The following is a 22,121-nucleotide window of genomic DNA, read 5'->3' as shown; positions in this document are numbered from 1 at the left end:
TCGTGACAAATATGTTTGTTTTTCTTTATAATGTGTGATATATACTATTCGAAATTATTCGACCAAAATCACTATTCGCTTCGAATTCGCTTCGAGCCTAAAATTTACTATTCGCACAAGCCTACTTTTGGGCTATTCACTACCTTGATGTTTGTGCATCCTTCACGGGATCCACAGTTTGTCGACCATCACAACTGCAGTCATGTGGTTGTGACAGTGAAGTACGCAAAACTCAAGCCGGTAAAGATGACACTCTTTATTGGGCGAACCTGTGCCCAGTAAAAGAAGTAGCACTCGCAATGGGACAACATCTGCGAGTGGGATCGTCATTCATCGATAGTCTGATTGTCGGGCCCATGTCCTTAGATTTAGGTGTACGTTAACACTTTCATGACCGCAGATAAATCAGCTGTTTTAGGGTAGTCCAGGAAATATTTTTTTGTCCTGCCACAGAAATTGATGCTGAAGTGCAGGGTATCAAATGCTAGAAGAAGAATTGCTCTTCCCAACAGTATTAATTTTGAACAACACATTTATTTAGAATATTATTGAAAAATTATCATAACAAAGAAAAGTGGCACAAAACGAGAAAAAATCGTGAAAACATCAATGGTACTCTGCACGTGGTAAACATTTTTAAAAAATCGGGATACAGTCACATCTCCCACAAAAAAACTTCGTTATACAGTCGAACCCACTTATAACGATCCCACATATAACGATCTATCGGTTATAACGACCATATTTGGGTGCACTTACGATTTTCCTATGCTAACCATTGAAGCTGCGTCCAGATATAGCGAACATTTTTCAAAGCCTCCTACTTTTACAACGAACACTTGGGACGCGGTCGCGGTAAAAATATGGCGCATACGAAGCGAAAAAAAGTTGAAGCATGCCTGCTAAAGCGTGACAGGGGCGCGCGCTCGCGCGTGGCTTGCTCCCGTTTACTCGCGACTAAGATACCCAGATCGGCGAGCACCGCACGCAGATTTCGGACGCTGCGTGCGAGGTCGCTCACTTTCCAGCCTTTTCTTCAGTGGTAGAATGGCAGTGAGGGGAAAAAAATAGTAGGCAGCATGAAGCCTTGCGGTCAGCTTTCGCACGGTAACCTTTCCTGACGCCGTTCTCTGCAGCTACGACCGCCTGCGATGAACCATGCCTTGGAACGCAAGAAGGCATAAATGCAAGAAGTGATAACCGCGATAACTTTCCATCGCTAAAAGGTTCACTGCGTCCCTAAACTCGTCGACGCCACAATGTGCCGCAAAAGGTCGTCCGTCTTTTCGGTAACGGCAGAGACCGGTCGATCAGTGATTACAACTTCCGCGCGATTGCGGCGATGCTTTCGCGGATAAGCATCAGGAAAGAGCGAAGGCAAGGTGGCGGCCGCCGATGAACGTGCCATTATGACTTATAGCCGACAACCTTATCACAGTCACCTGTAGATATCCGCTCGGCTGCGCGTGTGGCGTACGCCGTACACTGCGGATTGACGGCGGTACGAGCGCGCCATGCTGCCTGCCGTTCGCAAGTTCGCCGCCGCAGCGTCGTGCGAGACCGCTTTAAGGTGCGCGTCGCTTTGTAGAAACGAAAGTAGCTCGCTGTTGTTGAGCGGCGCGGGCACCAAGAAACGTCGATGCACTGACAGCGAGCATATACTGTGTGTTTGACTACGTGACAACTCAAGTGCGCCGCGCATCGTTGTACAGGGCCGCGAGAGCATCGCGGAGCCGTCGAGTGCGCGTTGCTTGCAAAATGCTTGTTTTCGCCGCGTTGAACGAAGAGGCTACTCGCCACACCCGTGCACGGTCTGGAGTGAAGCAAGCACGAAGAACGTACAAACGCGCGCATACGGCATACAGCAAGCGGCCCGGCAGTGACTCCGCGAGCCGAGTAGGCGACGCACTGCACGCAACTAGCCAGGGATGATCGGCTCCAGGGCGCGGTACCGCGCTTCGGTGAAACAGTGTCAGCTCATTGCAAAGGTGGTTAATTCACTCGTGAGCACGCAGCGGGCGTCGCTTCATGACGCGAAAAGGCTTAGCTTGTCACCAAAGGGGTTGTTAGCACTTTAATAAAAGTGCACAAAGAAAAAAAGAACGGCTTGGCCGCAAAGCGCACGTTTTTAAGGGCGAGTCCATATACAACGAACTACTGATACAGTAAAAGCTCGTTAATTTGACACCCGTTAATTCGGAAATTCGGACGGCTCTATTGGTCCCGGCCAAAGTGCATGTTAATCTACGGGAGCAAACCTTCGTTAATTCGTCAGAATTGGGCTCCGCACCGCTTAATTCGGACAAATGCTGACGGCTGCCGCTACACAAAAGTGTGGTAAAGCATCGCTGGCACCACTGGAGCGAAACCGAAACCTGAGTGACATCGCCATCGTCATCAACTAGGGGGGGCGATCGCAGCGTCACCGAACGTCGGCGTCTTCTTTCTTCACTTGTGGGAGTCACGCTCATCGCGCGGCTGGCACCGCACGTGCTGCGCACCGACGATGCGCGTGGCACAGACACTGGCTTCAAAAGGAGCAGACAACGCGCCGGCTGGACAGTCAGCGACGGACCGGCGTACACACGCGCGGTGTGCCCCCCGGCGGGGCGTAGGTTAGTGGGCGGTGTCGTGGCCCATCAGTGCAGGCGTTTTCTTTGTTTTCTGTTAATGTTTCTGATAGAATAAATATTTGAGTTTTTGCATCGGCTGCTGCGATTCCTGGGGCAGACGGCCCGAACCCCCCTCATCTGGCGCCCAACGTGGATGTTGCCGTCTGGTTCCAGCAAGATGGAGGCAGCGATGCAAGCATTTCGTGAGGCGCTCCAGCGGTTGGACGAGATGGCCGTGGCCCACTTCGAGGTCAAAGGAGTTTCGGTCCCGACCGTGGCCGAGGGAAGATGGGCGACTCTTCTGGCTCGGCAAGTGGTCCCACCGGCACAGGCCAAGGAAGAACTCGACGCCAAGTTGCACGACGAAGACAAGCAGGAAGAGGCCGAACAGGGGGAGAGGTCGAACGAGGGTGGAGTCGACCGCAGCAGGGCCACCGAAGAAACCGGCGGGGATGCCGAGGACTACAAAGTAAGCGCCACGGAAATTTCGACGATTGGAGAGGCCGAAAGCAACAGTTGCGAGACCGAGGCGATCCTGCCCGTGCATGCCACCGACAACCACAACACGGAGGCGGACGCCATGAACGAGCGTGAGGCTGGTGCGGCGAAAGCGAGTGCAACTACGCGCGCGTCAAAACCTGCCGCGGGTGTCTGCGCGCCAAGACGCTGGCCGCGGAAACTGGTGGAACAGCAGTTGTTGCGGATGCCCTGGAAGGTTCTCCTGAGAGCAGAAAAGCCGGGACCGAGAAGGCCGCTACGCCCAACGAAAAGCCTGCCTGCAATCCCGCAAATACGGCGGCAGCCGCGGACAGCGAACACGCCTGCAACTTTCGGGTGAGCAACCTGGCCAACACACTGAGTGCGGCCGACTTCAAAGCACCGTTTTGCGAGCACGAGTCCAGTGGCGCCCTGCGCAAGTCTCGGAACAACGCTGGATTTGCCATGGTGGCAGCTACGAAGGCCGTGGTCGCCGAAAAGAAAGACAACGATCCCGCTGGAAAATCAAGGCTGACGGCAGCAAGAGCGACATCGTTGACAAGGTCGACATCGCCCCGGAGCCCGACGCCAGCGAGAAGGTCTCCATCCGTAGCACTCGAAGTCAAGAACGTCACCGTGGAAAGCGATGACCGTGACCACGTGCAGGGAACCCCTTCTTCACAGGGGGGGGATGTGTGGGAGTCACGCTCATCGCGTGGCTGGCACCGCACGTGCTGCGCACCGACGATGCGCGTGGCACAGACACTGGCTTCAAAAGGAGCAGACAACGCGCCGGCTGGACAGTCAGCGACGGACCGGCGTACACACGCGCGGTGTGCCCCCCGGCGGGGCGTAGGTTAGTGGGCGGTGTCGTGGCCCATCAGTGCAGGCGTTTTCTTTGTTTTCTGTTAATGTTTCTGATAGAATAAATATTTGAGTTTTTGCATCGGCTGCTGCGATTCCTGGGGCAGACGGCCCGAACCCCCCTCACACTCCAATGCGCCTCCGACGCCATTTTCCCTTGTGTTGTGTCGGCACCGTCTCTTCTTGTGGAGTTCTCTTATTTTTCCCCGTTGTGACCGTGTTTACATGTGAGGCCCGAGCATGCGGCAGTAGCTGACGATGGCATCGACGAGTTATCAGCCAAGTCCACCGACGATGACTGTCCGACCTTTGATGCTGTCCTTCCCACAATATGACCCTTCAGGACTACATCGCGATTGATGATTTTGTCGCCACGACTGGTCTCCTGCCCGATCAAGAAATTATTAATGATGTTGTGACCTCATCGTCGCACCTCACGGGAAGTCTCGGAGGCGCTTTTGATATTAGAGGACGTTTGCCTGAGCACTTGCAACAGTTTGCATGCTGTTGGCCGTTTGGAAGAGTTAAGAAAAATTGTAATGTCAGCCGGAATCGGCGCGAAAACGCAGACGACCATTACAAAATACTTCAGCAAATAAAGGTATGCCTCTGCAACTTGATTTTAATGTTGTTTTTCCTGTTTATTCGTTAATTCGGCATTCGGTTAATTCGGACATTTTTTCCGGTCCCGTGAAATCCGAAATAACGAGCTTTTACTGTATAACGACCACTTTTCGCGACACTTTCGAGTTCGTTATAAACGGGTTCGACTGTATCCGAAAATTCGTTATAAACGTTTATTTGTTACACTGTAGCTATGACAAGACTCATCTTCGTTTAATTCGTCATATCCGTGTTCGTTATATCGAGGTTTGAGTGTATACCGAATTCGAAGAGGACCGCGAAATAGTTCGATATATCTATAATTCAAAATACAAAATATGCGTACTTAAGCTTTAATTAAAGCTATGCAAGCCTCGACACAGTTTTCGGAAAATTGTAAAAAGCGCAAACATGACGACTCGTTCACATGTGAAGGAGACAATTTCTTGTTTTCCAAGTTACCGCACTTTATTTCACATGAAAATAGTCCGTAGTCTTGTCTGGCTTCTTGCGCGCCGTGAAGTTCATCAAGTCATTGTCAATATCATTGTAGCTTTCCAATAAGCAAATTCAGCGCCTTCGGCCACAACAGTGGTAATCGACGGTGATTGCCGATGCAAGCTCTGTAGCGCGGTAAAAGTTTAGCAGTGGCAGCGGCGGCATTGGCATCTTCAAACCACACAGGTCCATTTCCGCAGCACCGGCAACGTCAGCTATGATCTTGACATCGATGCAGTCAGAAAAAGCTACGTCGTTATATGCATCGACGAAATTGCTCGCTGTGCTCCCATCCGATATGGCGTCCGGAAGTGCTAATAAGTCTAAAAATTCACCGATGCACCGTACTGACCGTACGCCGTAGTCTGCAGTCATGACGCACCCAAAGTCGTCACCTGGCACCAAGGCCCGCAAGGAAAGGAATGCAAACATTACAAAGAGACTGCCGAGTCACTTCGCATTCTCATTTTGGTGCCTTTGGCAATCAGCCTCTTTGAAAAACACTATGCCCGTGTCTTAAAGCCTGCGGATCGCACATCAAATGTACTGGTACACTGACAAGCGCTGCGCAACGAACCAGATCAACGCAATGGAATAAAACCGCCTTTTTGTCACCTGCGTGCGGCGAGGGATCGGAACTCGTTAGAATGCGGCTGAAAAATAAGTGTTCGGAAAAATGCACTTTCTGGGTTACGGCGCGGCGCGGCTCAGATATAGATGATGTTTCGCTGTGGGAGTTTGATATACATGCGGACCAGCCCCATACTTTTGCATGGGAAATTCAAAGGGATTTCTCAACTGTTTGATATAGCCAATAATTCGATATATCAGAGTTCAATATATCCGGGATCGGCTGTTTGTTTTGAACACGAAAGCTCTTATAGAATAATACTGCAAATATAAGCTCTGTAAGTACAAAGGCGATTTACATACACGCAAAAATGTAAACCCTAGTGCCTATTACGCCACTGTGCGAAGCAGTTTCTCGATGCGGTGAAACAAAGGTTGGCTTCCTGTGCATTTGGTTTTTGAAGATATGCATCCACGCATACTTATTTGTGTTGTTGCATATCTCTGATGACTTCTGCAGTGGAAAGCAACACAAAGAAGCCGTCGTGCTGCACTCTGGGGCACTAGGTCAAGGTTCACTCCGCGCTGTCTTAGCGGAGAGAGCTCCCCTCTTTCTGCAGCCGTCACCAAATGCTCCCGCCGGAACGAAGTTGACACCTAGTACATAAGAACCGTGACATTTAGTACGTACGATACGTTTACATCAACGCGCACCAGCCATAAAACGACCCTAAGAGAGAGTGAAGCTTACTGGCGGATACCTGCTGATGTTCAGGGGCAGTTTGACGCACTATCACTGTCCGTACCATAGTCTGATGAATCTAAGTCATCTTCCGTGTCTGTGCTGCTACTGTCATCCAGAGATTGATGATCAGATTCATCGAAATCCACCTAAATTCGCCGTTTCCATGGAGCACCCACGAGCGATGTCAACGCCATAACCAAAACCTCAAGCACTCGCCTCTCTGGCTGCGAAGGAGCTTTAAAAATCTCTTTGTGGTGAAAAAAAGAAACTGATAAAAATACTGCTTCTTCTACCCTTCAAATGGGGTTAGCTGTCCAAAAGCGCTCAGAGGGCGCCAAAATTTGAACTTGAAGCCATCGATAACGTACTATTGATGTGAATAGGCGCGCGGTCACGAAAGTGTTAAAGAACCCCAGGAAGTCGAAATTTCCGAAGCCCTCCACTATGGTTTCGGTATTCCGGGAGACATTGTGTTTAATTCAATTCTCTGAAGCCTGTTCGGGATGTAAAAACCGGGTAAGTTTAGGTTTTACCCGCAAACGAACAACCCTAAAGATATAATGCATGCAGGCCACAGTCAAGCCCAAAACAAACCTGTGTGAACCAACAGGAGGTACTCCGCAAATATCTTGTTTCGGCAGTAACACGTGACCTCCGTGGGGATGTGTGGTAGTCAATGTTGGGAACAGGATTTCTATTTCGTATCTAATTGTTATGTGCGGGAATTTGCATGCCCCCTTGATAAAAAAAAAGAGGTGCAATTCATGCGGACACTGTGCTTTAATGCAATGCTAGCAGCAGCAAGTTACAAAGCATGTTTTTTGGTGTTCTGGAGAATTGCATGTATTACAGGGTGAACTAAGTGTCTGCCACCATCCTGTCAGCCATTGTTGCAATGTTGCTTAAAAATGCAGTTTAGCAAATATTTAACGACACATATGGAGGACATTTTGTGGTCTGTAGGTGGCGATATATGTAATTTTAAATGTTGATAAATGCCAAGAATTGTAGGACTTGCTGGTTTATTTTTTTTTTTTTCTTATTGCCAAAATCAAATGCATGCTACTCTTTGGGTGCGAGATAGATTCCTTCATTGTTCATTATTATTAATGTTATTTTTATGCTATTTTTATTTTTCAACATTCGAGATTGATCCGTGTTCAGTTTGGGTGATCGAATATTGCCGTAAAGCAGTAGTGTATCTCAACATTTCTTCCTTCTGCACTATGTTTACGTCGGCCCGCCTGATAATGTTAATCATTTTGGTTGATTTATAAGGGTTGAATTAACGGAGTTCAAGGATGAAAACGAAAAGTTTTCACACTGCTTCTTGCTTTCAACTCCGTGACTTCTTGATCCTACAGAGGATGCTGGAGAAGATTGCGCTCATCGACACCAACCACGAGGCACGAAACGTGATGATGAACGCTTCCGCAGTCCCGCCAAATTGCTCGGAGGCCTTCACGGCACTGGGCGATCAGTTGTTCCCGGCACCCGACTTCCGTTACTACTCGTCATCCAAGCAGCGGGCTGAATTGCTCAAAGAAAACGTGGACGACCAGATTCGGTGGGTACCTTTTCTTTGGTACTCTGCCTGTGGTGCTTATTCTATTGAAGTGTTTCTTGTACCACAGCCGATACATACCAAGATAATGCCATAAAATATGTAGCACCAGTGTCTATAATGATTTTTACATCTTCACGCGAGTACTGACATAACATTTTTAATTCGTACATAGCTTGGGTTCATATTCATTCTTGTGCAGCACACAGCAAGGAATAAAATGAAAAATGTTGAGTGTAATCTTAAAGGGACACTAAAGTGAAACAATGGATTGGCTTAGATTGATAAATCGTACTCTGAGGACTCTATGTTAATGTCGCCATCATAGGTATTTTAATAATAGAGGAGAGTCAAGGTCAGCCTCATTGAAAAATTTGATGCCGAAATCACCGCATGTGACATCACAGATCTCAAAGTGCATTTTTCATAATTTGGGGACATTGGCTCAATGGAATTTCCTGAAACTTGGTATGTCAAGTCTGTGGCCCCTTCAGAGGACTATGTACTTCATTTTTACTGGTTAGGAACTACAGTCGAGTCCACTTATAACAATATTGAGGTGCCATGAAAATATCATTGTTATAACCGATTATTGTTATAAGCGGGTTATGCCGAAAATAACAAAGAAAATGTGACAAACAGGAGCATTTAATGAGGGGGAAGTTGCTTACACTTTTCATTTTTTAGCAGGTAGAAAACCGTAAGCACTCAGCTTCGACTGCTTACTGGCCATCTTATTGACATCTTTTTGCAAAGCGTCCAACTGCTGCGCGTGGCCGAGCGTAAGGTTTTTAGTAAACACAAAATCGCGCAGGGAGTCGATCATTTGCAATGCTTCCTGATGCGACACAACCTGCATGGGTTCCGGTTCCTCCTCGTCGTCACTGCTGTCGTCTTCCGCGCCGGTGACCGCAGCGACGATCGCCTCGTCGGTGATGTCCTCATTTGTTGCTACTGTGTCGTCGGCATGCAAAAACTCCTCAAGTCCCGACGCATCTCCATCACCACCGTTCACCGATGACCAAAGTTCAGTCATTTCCGCGTCGGCAGGAGCGTCGCGGCCTTCCACTTCCGCCTCACTGGAATCCCCAGCAAAGCCCGCCTTACAGAAGCAATTCGCGATGGTGGAGGAGCCGACTTCTGCCCATGCCACAAAAATGAACTGCACGGCCATCAGGAGCGAAACCTTGAACTCCGGCGCAGGTCGGCGTTCACGTATGGAGATGTCCAGGTTCAGCGCCAGCCTGCTCAAAACACGACGCCGATACAGCGCCTTGAAGCAAGCAATCACTCCTGCGTCCATGGGTTGCAAGCCCGCAGTGGTGTTGGGAGGGAGGAAAAAAATCTCCACATTCGACAGCTTCTGGGCGGTATGATGGGCGGTGCAGTTGTCGAGCACCAGCGCCACTTTCCTGCCTTCGCGCTGCATCCTCTCGTCGAACTCGACCAGCCACTCACGGAAAAGTTTGCGCGTCATCCACGCTTTCTTGTTGTGACGGTGGCGAACAGGTATCCTCGCGGCACCACAAAAACAGCGAGGATTCCTCGACTTGCCTATCACAAAGGTGGGACACTTGTCGCTGCCGTCCATGTTGGCACAGAAAAAAACTGTCACTCGCACTTTGCTCTGTTTGCCGCCTTTACAGGCATCGCCTTTGAGTGCGTGCGTCCTTGAGGGTAGCATCTGAAAAAACAGCCCAGTTTCGTCACCATTGTACAGGTCTCTGTCCGCGTGCTTCCTCCAACCACTTCTGCCTAGCATTTACATCCAGCGAGCCTGCCTCTCCGACGACTGCCTTGTACACACTGCCATGCCTCTCCTAAAAACGCTGCAGCCAGCCACCCCCAGGCTGGAAATCAGTGTTGCGAAGGAGGTACGCGAACATCTTTGCCTTCTCCGCCAAAATGGGACCACTGACTGGCAAATTCATAGCACGAGTGCTAAGGAACCACTGGTACAGTGCATCTTCCACGTCCTTGTGGGCCCCGTGCCTAACCCTTTTCCGGCCGTCATCCATTGCATGGCTAGCACCACTAGCACTGGCATGGCTGTCACTTTCGGCTTGCTTGAGTGCATTGTGGATGATGCAGGATACTGTTGGCTGTGGCAGGCCGTACTTGCGCACCAAGCTGCTCACTTTCTCGCCGGCGTTGTGCTCTCTCACAATGCTACGCTTAACTTCCAACGGTATTGCCGTTCGCTTCCTCTTCACTGGGGTGTCGCTTTCTGGAGGACGGTCTGCCATCGTTGTGCGCGCAGCGATGTCTGCGCGTGCGGGGACAGGAGAATCGAGGCGACAGTGACCACAGAACAGGAACAGTGACAACAGGCTGGTAAGCACCAGACTCGGAACACGTGCAAACAGCGGAGCTGGAGACGTGGCCAAATTAGCGAAGAATAGGGGAGGTCAACACATTGCACACAGCGCTGCTGCTGCGGTGGCTTAGGCGCCCCGGTGCTTTTTCTACACGCGGCGCACCCTCAGAATGGACTGCCCCACTGCACGTAGAGGCGCCCATCCGGTCCTCCTCCCCCTCCTCCGCGTCGCCGCGGCAGGCGAAAGCAGCGGTGGCATGCGAGCCTCTTCGGCGCGCACTCGCCACGTGCGAGGCCAAGTGCACTATCGCCTGGCCGCCGCGCGTATGCTCTCATGTGCTTTTGCGTAATAGGCGGGGTTGGGGTGGCATTGTCGCAGCGTTTTTGCATTTTTGTTTCGTTCAGGGTTGGTTCCAGTGCCCACATTTAATTGTTATAACCGATATTGCATCATGACAGCATTGTCATAAGCGGTTTATTTTGCCATAGAGTACAATGAAAAGCTGACGGTGCCGCGGCTGTCCATTGTTATATCCGATATATTGTTAAAACCGGTATTGTTATAAGTGGACTCGACTGTATATAGGACCTAATAGATGCCATCAAAACTTATGGCGTCACATTTGGTGCGGGAATTTCAAGGTGGCTGCGTCACCCGTATTTCCTTTTTGCGCGTTTTTTCGCTTGCCAAATGTTTTCTCGCAGCAAGCATGGCAATTTTGGAGTTGTGAAAGAGTAATTTGCTAATATGAGCAAAATTGTTTTTCCCTTTAGTGTCCCTTTAAGAGGCAGGGATACAGCAGTGTGGAAAATAAGGGTGATCTTCTAAACTGATTTTTTTCTTGTCATATTGTAAATTTGTTTTTGCAAACCTAGATTTCAATAGCACTGCCACGTACGTAATCCCTCAGGCACTTTCAAGTGGTTTGTAACTGCTTCTCGCTTTAGGTACTGCCAACTATCGTTGGAGATTAAGATGTGATTGATTGAATAATTTATTAATACTGTCAAGCTTCATAATAACGAAGTCAGCAGGGATACTAAAAGATTTCACCGTCGCAAGATGATGCAGCACAGACTGGGAAATCCCCATAAAATGAAACTTTATTGCCAAAAGTCAGTTTCGCTACTTTGCAGATTCCTGTTTTCCAGTAACCTCACTGCTATGTCTTCACAACTCTGCGAGAAGTTGGCACATCATCATTGCCATGTCATCATTGTCAAGTAATCATCACTGTGTGGAGCTAAGAATGATTGAATTAATTGTTTCTGAGGCATCCAGCACATCCCCATGCGCACTTGAGGGAAATGAAACTCCCCTGGCTTCCGTCGTTCTTTCTTATTTCACTTTCGTGTGTGATAAGAAGATAGAGCAATGGCGGGATTCAATATATGCAGTTCATTGTGGCTGAAGTACGAAATGATGCTACACTGACATTCAGGCACTGAGTTGTTGGCACAAAATTCCGAAATTAAACATTGACCCTTTTTTTTTTCTACTAATAATGAACCTTTGAGCGTGAAACTAGTGACAATAAAGTTCTCAAAATGGGATTTATTGGTCTGAACTGGCTTATTATTTCATTTTAGTGCCCCTCAAAGGTTTTAACCTCACCTCTCACCTCCCCCTTTCTTCATTTTTTTTTTCTTTTCATGTAGGGAAAAGAAATCCGAGCTTGCCGACATGGAGAGGAGGTTGAAAGAAGTGGAGGCCGTTTATGCCGACAGTCGGGCCGAATTGCAGCAGAGTCAGAAGGAGGCTCACCGCCTGACCGCCCAGCTGGACTCGCTAAGGCGCGAAGAGGTCAAACTGTGTTCCCAGATTCGAGAGTTGGCGACAGTCGAGGAACCAGAGCCAACGAATGTTTCCATGCTGGTCAGTGTCTGCGGCTGGTATCCCTGCAAGGGGATAGCTGAGAGCTGAAACTACTCCTCTTTATTGTCGTAGCTGTTGTTTACGTTTCTATCATGCTTCCACAGTGCCTCGAAAGAAGGCTAGTCAATTGAGGGATTTGTTTTTCTTGCACGCTACCATATGAAGTCCGTGGGTAATGAAGACATCGAAGCTTAATTAAGGAGTTGTGTTTGTTTTTAATTGAAGCATGGTAATTGTTGGATAAAAGGAAGTAAAGTCGATGCAAGGCAATTTGCCACCGGTCAGACATGAACCCACAACCTTGACATTATGCCTTGTTTAGTTACTCGGGGCCGAAAGCTGTAATTTGGAAGAAATTTGTTCTGAAAAAGTGAAAAAAAAAAAAAAAAACTGGAAATATTCACATAGGCTGCTTAAAATGAGAACACCGTTTGTGCAGTCAGTGATCATAATTAAATTAAATTCTTGCTTATATCAAGTGGTTCGTTGTATTGAATGTCATATTGTGGTTTAACTGTACTACAGTGAATTATTTAGGGTGCTTTGGCATTTGCCATTAGGTATCGTTTCTTTTCTCTCATGTTCTTGAGGGCTATCATCATTACTTATTGAACAAAAATGCATGACAAGCGCAAAATAGATGTCTGTTACTGGAGCACTTATATGCATTCTTAGTTTGGGGCTGTAGCAAACCACTGGGTATACAGTCGAACCCGACTATATCGAAACCGTTCACATCGAATAATCCTGTATATCGAACAACTTCTGAACACTGTATAGTTACAGTGAGAATATATAGCGAAAATTAGTTACATCGAACAAGAATAGCAGCGACTCCCGATATATCGAACGTCAAGGGGGGCAAAAGTGCCCCCGGAAGTTGGCTTTCCCTAGTAGCAGCGGGTAAACTGGGGCTTTTTCCTACCGCTCACTCCCAAAGTGGTTTAACCCGGCGGCGCATGACCTGCTCTCCCTACCGTGACCGCGCCGCGTCAGTCGAGCCGCCGTCACCCCCCTGCAAAAGATTATCCTGACCCGCCCGCAGAGCTTGCTGAGACAGCCAATCAGGGCCTCTTGTACTCTCGTCGTGCGAGTTATCTCCCTGCATTTCTCGTTCGTTGTGCTTCGCACTGTGCACCTGTGCCGTGATGGCTAGCGTGAAGCGGCAGAATTTGCCTTTCGCTGTGAAGCTCGAAATTATAAATCAAGTCGAACGTGGTGAGAAGAAGTTGGACGTTGCGGCAGCGTACAAGATTCCGAGGAGCACTCTCAACACGATATTGAAGAATAAGGCGGATATTAGGGATAAAGCGGACAAAAGACCCGGTGCCCGTGGTGCCCGACGTGTACGCACGGCCATGTATGAAGACTTCGAGGCAGTCGTGTACAAGTGGTTCGTCGACGTTTGGTCGCGCAACCTCCCTGTGTCCGGCCCCATGATCGAACAAAAAGCAAAGGACATGGCTTTTCTCCTTGGCAGGGAGGATTTTCAAGGTGGCTCCGGTCAGCTACAGCGGTTCAAAGAAAGGCACGAGATTGTCGGCAAAGCGGTTACTGGCGAAAGCCGAGCTGTGGACTTCGACAGTGTGAACAAATGGATGCAAGAAAACTGGCCCGACATTACAGTAAGATATGAACCCCGGGATATCTTCAACGCCGACAAAACCGCTCTGTTTTGGCAAATGCTTCCAAATAGGACACTTGCATGTCGGGGTGACCAGGGAGGTTGAAAAAAAAACTTCTTGAGTGGAGGTCCCCTATACGCGCCCACGCTAGCGGGTGGAGCCTGGGAAACCGGTTGGCAGCCATCTTACTCCAGGCAAGAGGGAGTGCAGCTTGAGCGCGGGCAGCATAATTGTGAGCTTCCACGGGGGCGTTTCAGCATGAGAACGGGACAGTGTCACTTATTTGGCCCAATATTTTTTTCCTGCAAGATTGAAGAAGGCAGTTTCTTACGCCATGATACATGGGCTGAAGCGTGCCTGATAAGACATAGAATTCGCTTCCAGCATTTCCGAAATTAAGCAAATGTTGGAGCCAATAAGTGGTACATAAAGTTTTATTCAGCCCCGGCTTTCATACTTCAAAAGGAAAAAGAAGCATATACAATGTGGTTTATACGTGAATATATAAAGCAACAAATCCCACAAGAACTTCAAATTGCATCATAATGCAGACAATCACAAAACTAACCCTATGAAACACGTGCCCTTAAAAACTAAACACAGCAAAAGGAAAGATACAAAAGCAGACAAATTGACCAGTTTGCTGAAGCTCTTGTTTACGCATAATGCAGACAATCACGAAACTAACCATATGAAACATGTGCCCTTAAAAAGTAAACTCAGCCAAAGAAGAGATACGAAAACAGATTGACTAGCTTGCTGCAGCTCTTGTTTACGCTCGTTTACAAAATTTAAAAAGTAACAGTTCTTGTCAGCCGTGTTCTTACTCCGCTCTGGGAGCTTTAAATGCGAATCGTTTCTCAGCGAACCTTTGGCACATTTAGCGTTTCTATCTACGTATCTATAGATCTATCTATCTATCTAGCCGCCTACGTCCGGGTGCTCTCATGATCGCCTCCTTAACTTGGTGTAGACCAAAATCAGCATGGGAGGGTAAGGGGATTTGACGAATATGACTGTCGGCTCATGACCTGAATAACGTGAAAATCCTGTCGCGTACGTCAACAAGCCCTTTCCTCCAGACACGTGTGGCACATACCCGTTGATCACAGGCCGCGGTGTACGGGTGTGCGCCACATGTGACTTACAGTTTATATGTACCCAGGAAAGGTGAGAACAGACATTTAAATGCGAGAGCGTTGAGAACGACCAACATCGGCAGCGTTGACCTGACGCATTGAAAGAATAACTATTAAGATCACAGCAGGAATCGAACCCAAGCATTCTGCGTGGCAATCACGTATTCTACCACAAAGCCTGGAAAAACAGTCTGTGCAGGCGTAATGTCGGTGCAACGTCAATTGTGGTTGTGGTGCTGGCTATCTAATTTTGCAAGAAAGCAATACACACTACATATGTATTCTTACGATACAGGCGTCATATCAGGTTAACGTCTGTGGTTCCAGTGTTGGCTCCGCTTTTTTAGCAGTGTAATAAACATTACATTTGTCTTTCTGTGATTCACCAAGCTATATCGAAGCATTGCTCGACCCCAGAGGAATACATTAACGAAAGTTACGTATGATATTCACATGGTTGCACCATAAAGTGCGCTTAGTTTTGATAATACTTACGTATGTACTCTAACGTGAGGGCTGACATTACGTCGCACCATAAAGTTACACTTTAAACGCCAGTGTTGTCGATGTGTCTGGTAAGCCCTTGATGTGCACACAGCTTGATGTGCACACTTACAAAAACACATCGATTCACCTCATAACGCTTGGCTCAAAGCTATAATATACAGCACAGAAGTACTTGCTGGCTGCTTCACATGAAACAGCTTCCCGCAAGGCATGGGATCTGCCGAATTTTTTCAGGTTGATTTCTTTTGAAATGTGGTGAAGCCTGATTTTATAGCGAAAGCTGTTATCAGATCACAACGCAGTGGGGTAGTTGTGGCATCCAATTTTTTAGCAGGCTTACATCGAATTATGCCCTATATCGAACCGACAGGCGTTTTTCTGCGAGTTCGATATATCAGGTTTGACTGTACATAAAAAAGCAAAAGAAAAGTATTCATGTAAATTCAACTTGGTGCGTAGAACTTTGGGTACGCATGGATGCTTGAATATGCTATTTCCAAAACTGCTTATTGTGCTTAAACTTCAGTTTAAGAAGCAGAGTGTCGTGGCCTGTAGGCTTCTGTAAATGGGAGCCAAAGAAAACAAGGCTAACTGCATATCCTGTTTCAGGAAGAAGTACTGCAAAAATTGGAAGGCGAGATAAGTGGCGTTCAGGAAGAGCTGACGGCTCTAAAGGAACAGCAGATAGAACTTCGCGCGACATTGAAGGCAGAGGCAGCGAAGCTTCGAGAAATCGAGGAAGGCCGCACCGAGCTGCTCAAAGAGAGCAACGACATCAAGGTACTGGAAGCAATTTGTTTCACCATGCTGTTTATGACATTGACAGATTTGTCTGTAGCAGATTTTTTCGTGTAGTTTGCCTGAAATGCCCGCCCCTTATGGGCTTTGGCAGTTGGAGCTCCTTGATCCGCCTTCTTTTCTTCAGGAAATGAACATTCTTCTCACTTCTAACGTTTTGTTGCAGACAAAGTTGCTCGACGCGGACGCGCAGTTGCAGAAGGATAAAAGCCAGATGCAAGGCCTCAAAGAACAGAAGAAAGCCGTCGAACAGAGTCAGTCGGCCTCGGAAAGACAGCTGAAGGCCTTCAGCCAACAACTTCATGTAAGCGTTCCTTGCTGTTTTGTTCTTACATTTGCACTTTCTGCTGAAACAAAATGCTCTTAAAATTCAGTCTCTAATCCAGTTGAACCCTGTTATAACAGCACTCAGGGGCCATAAAAATGCCTTATGAAGTGCCATAAAATGGTTTGCTGCTAGTTGATGCTGGTCTGTTTCCAACAGCTCTACAGCTCTTAGAAAGTCGTTAAACCACCTAATTCATCTTGTGATAGAAAAAACAAGATTGCTGGTGCCAACTTAAGTAAAAAGAGCTGACTTTTCTTAATGGCTTGCATCCTTCTTATGTCGTGCAGTGTTTGAACCTTTGTGCACTGCACTCCAGCGAAGAACATGGCGGGGCTTCAGGAATGATCAAATTATCTAACAGGTTAAGGAAACATATTGGCAAATGTAAAAGAACCAGGGATGCAACAGCTGCGCCAATTGCGCCAGTTTGATACAATTCCTTATTTTCGCACCAAGCTGAGCCAAAACCGTGAAATTTGTTGAAATTGCACCACGCTGCGCCAGAATGCCCCACCTGAGCTTCAAAATTTTCTCAGTTGTGCAAATTTTAGCGAGAAATGGAGGCCTTGTTGGTCATCTGCACTGTGGGCATCATCCAATACAAATGCGCAGACCCTAACCCTAACCCCCACGCGAAAGAAAAGAAAGAAGTCAGTTTCACCGCAAGGACGAAGCAATAAATGCGATAGCAACAAATTGTAATGTTATACGAAGTGAGGCTGGCAGCAAACTCTTTTGTATCCGATCTCTCGTAACTCTACAAAACGTTGGCGTAAGAGAATGCGACCGCTCCAGCGAAAGATTCTCTTTCTTCACAGTGTCTTCGCATTGAGAGCGCAACACATAGAAGGGTATACCAGCCGCCCGTGATGGCTGCCGAGATTGCGCGCGTGCCAGCGATCGCGACCGCGCCCTTAGGATCAAAGTTGCTGCTCGAGCGACACCCCCCTTTCGCGTCATTTCATGCTCGTTCAAGACGGGCGGGCACGTTTCCTCTCTGCTTCGACGGCAGGCCTCCCGAGCGCAGTGGTGATATCGCATGCGCCCTCCGAGCGGCGGAGATTGGCTGGCTCGTTTATCCCTGCTTCAGCCGCATTCGTCAACCCCGCTCGCACGCTTTTATCCACGGTAGAACATACTATGTGTGGTGGGATGTTATCACTTTAGACTTTATACGGGACATTACGGCAAAAACCGGAGAGAGTGTTCATATAATTGCTATCGCAATAAAGGGCGGTGGTTCTCAAATTTCCTGATGCTTGTTTTATTGCATGCAGAACACTTTTTAAGCCACTTTTGCTGCGGTACACTGGTGTCTTGCGGAAAATAGTACTGATATTTAGAAGGAGCTATTAGTACTAGCTGTCAGGGGCACTGCGCATTTTGTTCCTTAATTATTCATTCGTGCACACGCCGTGTAATTACGAATACTAGTGTGATCGCTGACGTGTAAAAACTTATTGGAATCATTTGGAGCTGCTATGTACGGCATTTCTGCGGCCTTGAGAAACAATAGACAAAAACGTACGCCAGTTTTCTTTTTTCGCCACCCCACTTGCTCCTGCTTTACGAATCTTCCGAATTTCCAGGTTGCCAGGTTCGCAGGTCCACATTAAAATTTGCAGTACCTGTCGAATTGTTTGACAGGCCCTGCATATGCTAATGTGGATGTAGTCATTGTTCGCACTGCGGGGTGGCTCAACACACTGCTTTTATTGAAATATGAGTGTTCACGTGCACTGTGCACGAGTTAGCTGATGTTGAATGGTTTGTACGTAATTTTGTCTTGTTTTCTAAAAGTAAGCCTTCTTTGTTATACTGCTCCAAATTTCAGATTTCAAGCTAAAAAAATTCGGGTTTTTTTTTTGTAACCTGCTCTAAATTTGGATTTTTGTGCTCCAAAAGTAACATTTTGCTGCTCCAAGAATTGCTCCAGATTTTATTTCTGCTGTTGCACCCCTTAAAAGAACGCCTCGTTGAGAGTTGTATAAATGTGAGTCGGGCAGTGCATCTCGCTCACTGATGATGAAACTGACCATTACATGTGCTCTCATATTAATATTAGTTCATTTTGAACACTACAAAAGCTTCTTACACTGACATTCGAAATTCGAGCAATCCTCCCGATTCTATGGGCGTGGCCATAAATTTCCCGAAAAACAGCACTAGCGCGACTGTGAAAAGAAAATAATTACAACCAAGGACATTGGTTCTAAATTTTCTTGTTGCATGCGGAACACTTAAATCTCTTGTGTCCCATTGCATTGGTGTTATGTCTAAATGTGCATTAACGTTGGCAAGGGGCTACTAGCTGTCATTGCACGCAGCAGATTTTGTTCCTCGTGAATTACATGAATTTTAAACTCTCCAGATTGGCAGGTATGTGTTAGCCTATCAGCCCGAATTTTGGGGGTGTTTTATGAAGCCTCTTCATGCAGCCTCGCGCAAATCGTGCGAAGTGCCTGCAAAACGACCGACTTTGCCTCTGTTCTCCTTGGGCTGCACTCATTTTCCTTGCACCGCGTGATGTCATGGAAATATACCATGCTCACTATAAATGTGCATGCATGCTGCACTGCTGTGTCATCCCTCCTGTAGAACTCGCCTTGTGCACAACAGTGCTCATGTGCGTATGTTAACGTTAACGTAGCTCCAGTCACATTAATGTTCTGTGCATGCACGGTGTGGAGCACGTAGCACATTGCGTCTTTCCACTATACTAAAACTCTCTGCTCACAATGAACTTTTGTGCAGGAACTGACAGAGAAGGCGCTCGAAGTTTCATCCGAGCGGATCTCGTCTCGTAGGAAACCGGCTGCCATTGCGGCCGAAATCGAAGCTCTCGAGAGCCAGTTGCAAGTAGAAGAAAAGAGGCAAGTCATCATGCTCAATGTGTTACGATTGCTCGTGAATGTGATTACGCTTGTATCTACAGAGATTCTGAAAATTTTGATTCTGTATCTTGAGTGAATGTTTCTGCGTGCGTATATGTTGCGTGAGCAATAGGACTGTAAAATTAGAAGAAAAAAAACTGCATGTGTCACTTTTGAGGTTGTGCGTTAACGCGGCAACGCAAAAGCAACGTTTTGCCTTTAACTCTTCTCCGCTACGAGCATGGAAGTGGGATGTGACATCAAAGAATCTAGGGATGATTAAAGTGAAAAGCACAACATATGTAGAGCTGGAGAGGTTGCTGATGTGCCATCAAAGTTTGTAGCAGACCCCATGCTGGTGGGTCTGAAGTATCCCGCTTGCTGTCTTTTGTGTAGGTTTGACATAAGTGTGTGTGTGCGTGTTGTGTGTGCTATACCGTATCTAGTCATATTTATAGTGCATATTTTTCTGGTGAAACGAGTTCCAAAATTGCCTGTGCCTCAGAAACGAGTATGAAACCAAAGCCACATTTATAATGTTGGCAACAACTTTCTATAAGAGGTGTCAAAGGCAATGTAATGTAGGTCAGATGCAGTAAGTGGCAAGTTGGTGATGATTCATCTGTTGTCTTCGTTTGTCTGTGTTCTTCTGCACTGTTGTAAACTTTTAAGTTTGATTTAGCTAGGTTTAGCTGTATACGAGAAATGGGCAAACAACGTCAGCAGGCCTAATACCTTGTGCTGCCTGCCCAAGAAGGAACGTTATTTCACTGTTCAACAGTCACGTCATAGAAAACACAACCGCCAACGATGATCAAACTGTCGGTGCCGTTGTGCCCTCCGTAGCCATGTGTATTTACAGTCCACTGCCGATTTTTCGGACTCTCTAGGGACCGCGAAGTCGTCCGAAAAATCGGGCAGTCCGAAAAAACAAATTCATGCTCTTTTATTCTGCTCAAGTGGTCAAATCGCCACAGCCACGTCCGAAATAGCTTTAATGCCTCCCAGTACAATTATCAGACATTTTCGTGCGCACCCAGGCTCTCGCAAATACATTCGGTACCTGCTGCGAACCCCGCTTAACTACGTACGTGCCAACCGCCACTTTTGCATCTCGTGATGAACGTCGCTGATAACAGCAAAGCGCGGCATATATTACGGCTATCTCGCATGAAGCGTTTGTAAACGATGACGCAGAACACAGACTGTGGCAGAAGAGCAGACGACCCGTCCAGCTTTCCCCGATGTGTGTGCGCATAAACATGCGCACACACATCGCCGAATCGCAGCCGATACGCAGCATTTGCTGCCATGTCAAGCCGATAGTTTCTAGTTGTGTGCAGCACATCGCCGAATAAGCTGACGCTGTCACTTTACTGTTGCTGTATCGTACGCACGCATTTATCATGAAAGGGTTCGTGATGCGCACTTAGTTCCTGACCGCACACGGTCGTGGCAGTGGCGAGCTGGTTTCGTCCGCGAAGGCAACGTGTCTACGCGGCGTACTTAGCAGTCTCGCACAAAGAGGCAGCAGGAATGGCGGCGCGGCGCATTTGGGTTCTCACTTATTAAATGCGTGCAGTACACATGCAACTGCGCTAGGCCACGTGCACTACCGAGCAGTTAACTGAAGATGCTTATCGTAAGGGTTGTCAGCGATTAAGCCGTACTGGCGCGTTTGCCAGCTGCCGCCATCACGCCTCCGTGCATTTCCGCTGCTTATCTGTAACATCGCCGCACGGCGCCGCGATAGCGGCCCCTTTGAATTTCTGGTCTTCTTCACCCCTTAACGCTTCGGCATTGCAGCAAAGCTGACTTTCGGACTCTGCTACTGTCTCAAACAGATCGACTCGCGAAAGCGCTGGTTCGAACCTACGAGATGGTAGACACGGCAGAGGTGGGAGCTTCAAATAATGCCTTTCGGACCTGCAATTTGGGCAGAAAGTCCGAAAAATCGGACGCAAAATAGCTTCAGCGTCCGAAATTTGGGACGTTCTAATACATTGAAGTCTATAGGGCTGGTGACGGTGCTGTGAAAGCGTCCGAATTTTCGAGCATGTCCGGAAAATCTGGCGTCCGAAAAATCGGCAGTTGACTGTTATAACCACTGAACATGCAACATTCGTTTTTGGCAATTAGGTGCAGAACCGCAGGTGGTCAAAATTAATCGAGTCCTCCACTACCACGTGCCTCAAAATCTTATCATGGTTTTTGTGCGTAAAATCCCAGAAATCATTGGATGATTAATCACGCTTGGCCGTTAGCACACAGTTTTCTACTCCATGGCTCTCCGAGTTGTAGGGCTTGTCCAGGCAGCAGTATTTTCAGAGGACTGAAGAAGGCAGTACTGTTGCGTGCGAGAATGGTGCGTGCATTTCAAAAAGGTTGTCCTTGACATTGGTGTGTAATATAAAGGTCTGCTGCCACCATTACTGGTGAATGAGTTCAGTGCCAGAACTGTAGTTAACGTCTCTGGTTTTGCAGTAAGATTCAGAATAACACCTTGTTTGCTTTGGGTCTTTTAGCCGACCTTTGCAAACACTTGTTCCACAGACTACTGATATCAGACTATTTTCTGTATGTGTACTTGTGCAAACAGGAACGGCGACAAGGATGAGATAGCCGAACAGTACAAGTCATCCCTGGCGAAGTACACAAAGATCAAAGACAGGGTTCAGGAGCTGCGAACATTTGTGTCGGTGAGTACGCCTTTTGACGTTTGTAT

General features: G+C 47.6%; 1 protein-coding gene across 1 annotated transcript in view; it reads left to right on the top strand.

Annotated features, from left to right (window-relative positions):
* The window catches only part of LOC119372057 (structural maintenance of chromosomes protein 6), a 75,615-nt gene that overhangs the window by 41,323 nt on the left and 12,171 nt on the right, over positions 1-22,121 (top strand). Inside the window, exons 14-19 of the mRNA XM_037642508.2 lie at positions 7,734-7,936; positions 11,910-12,126; positions 16,007-16,177; positions 16,362-16,499; positions 19,278-19,396; positions 21,996-22,095. Coding sequence (XP_037498436.1) covers positions 7,734-7,936; positions 11,910-12,126; positions 16,007-16,177; positions 16,362-16,499; positions 19,278-19,396; positions 21,996-22,095 — 948 coding nt within the window. The remainder of the gene's footprint in view (positions 1-7,733; positions 7,937-11,909; positions 12,127-16,006; positions 16,178-16,361; positions 16,500-19,277; positions 19,397-21,995; positions 22,096-22,121) is intronic.

This window comes from Rhipicephalus sanguineus, chromosome 10, assembly GCF_013339695.2.
Source record: "Rhipicephalus sanguineus isolate Rsan-2018 chromosome 10, BIME_Rsan_1.4, whole genome shotgun sequence".
NCBI classification, from domain to species: Eukaryota; Metazoa; Arthropoda; class Arachnida; order Ixodida; family Ixodidae; genus Rhipicephalus; species Rhipicephalus sanguineus.
This window is presented reverse-complemented; position numbering and strand designations above follow the sequence as displayed.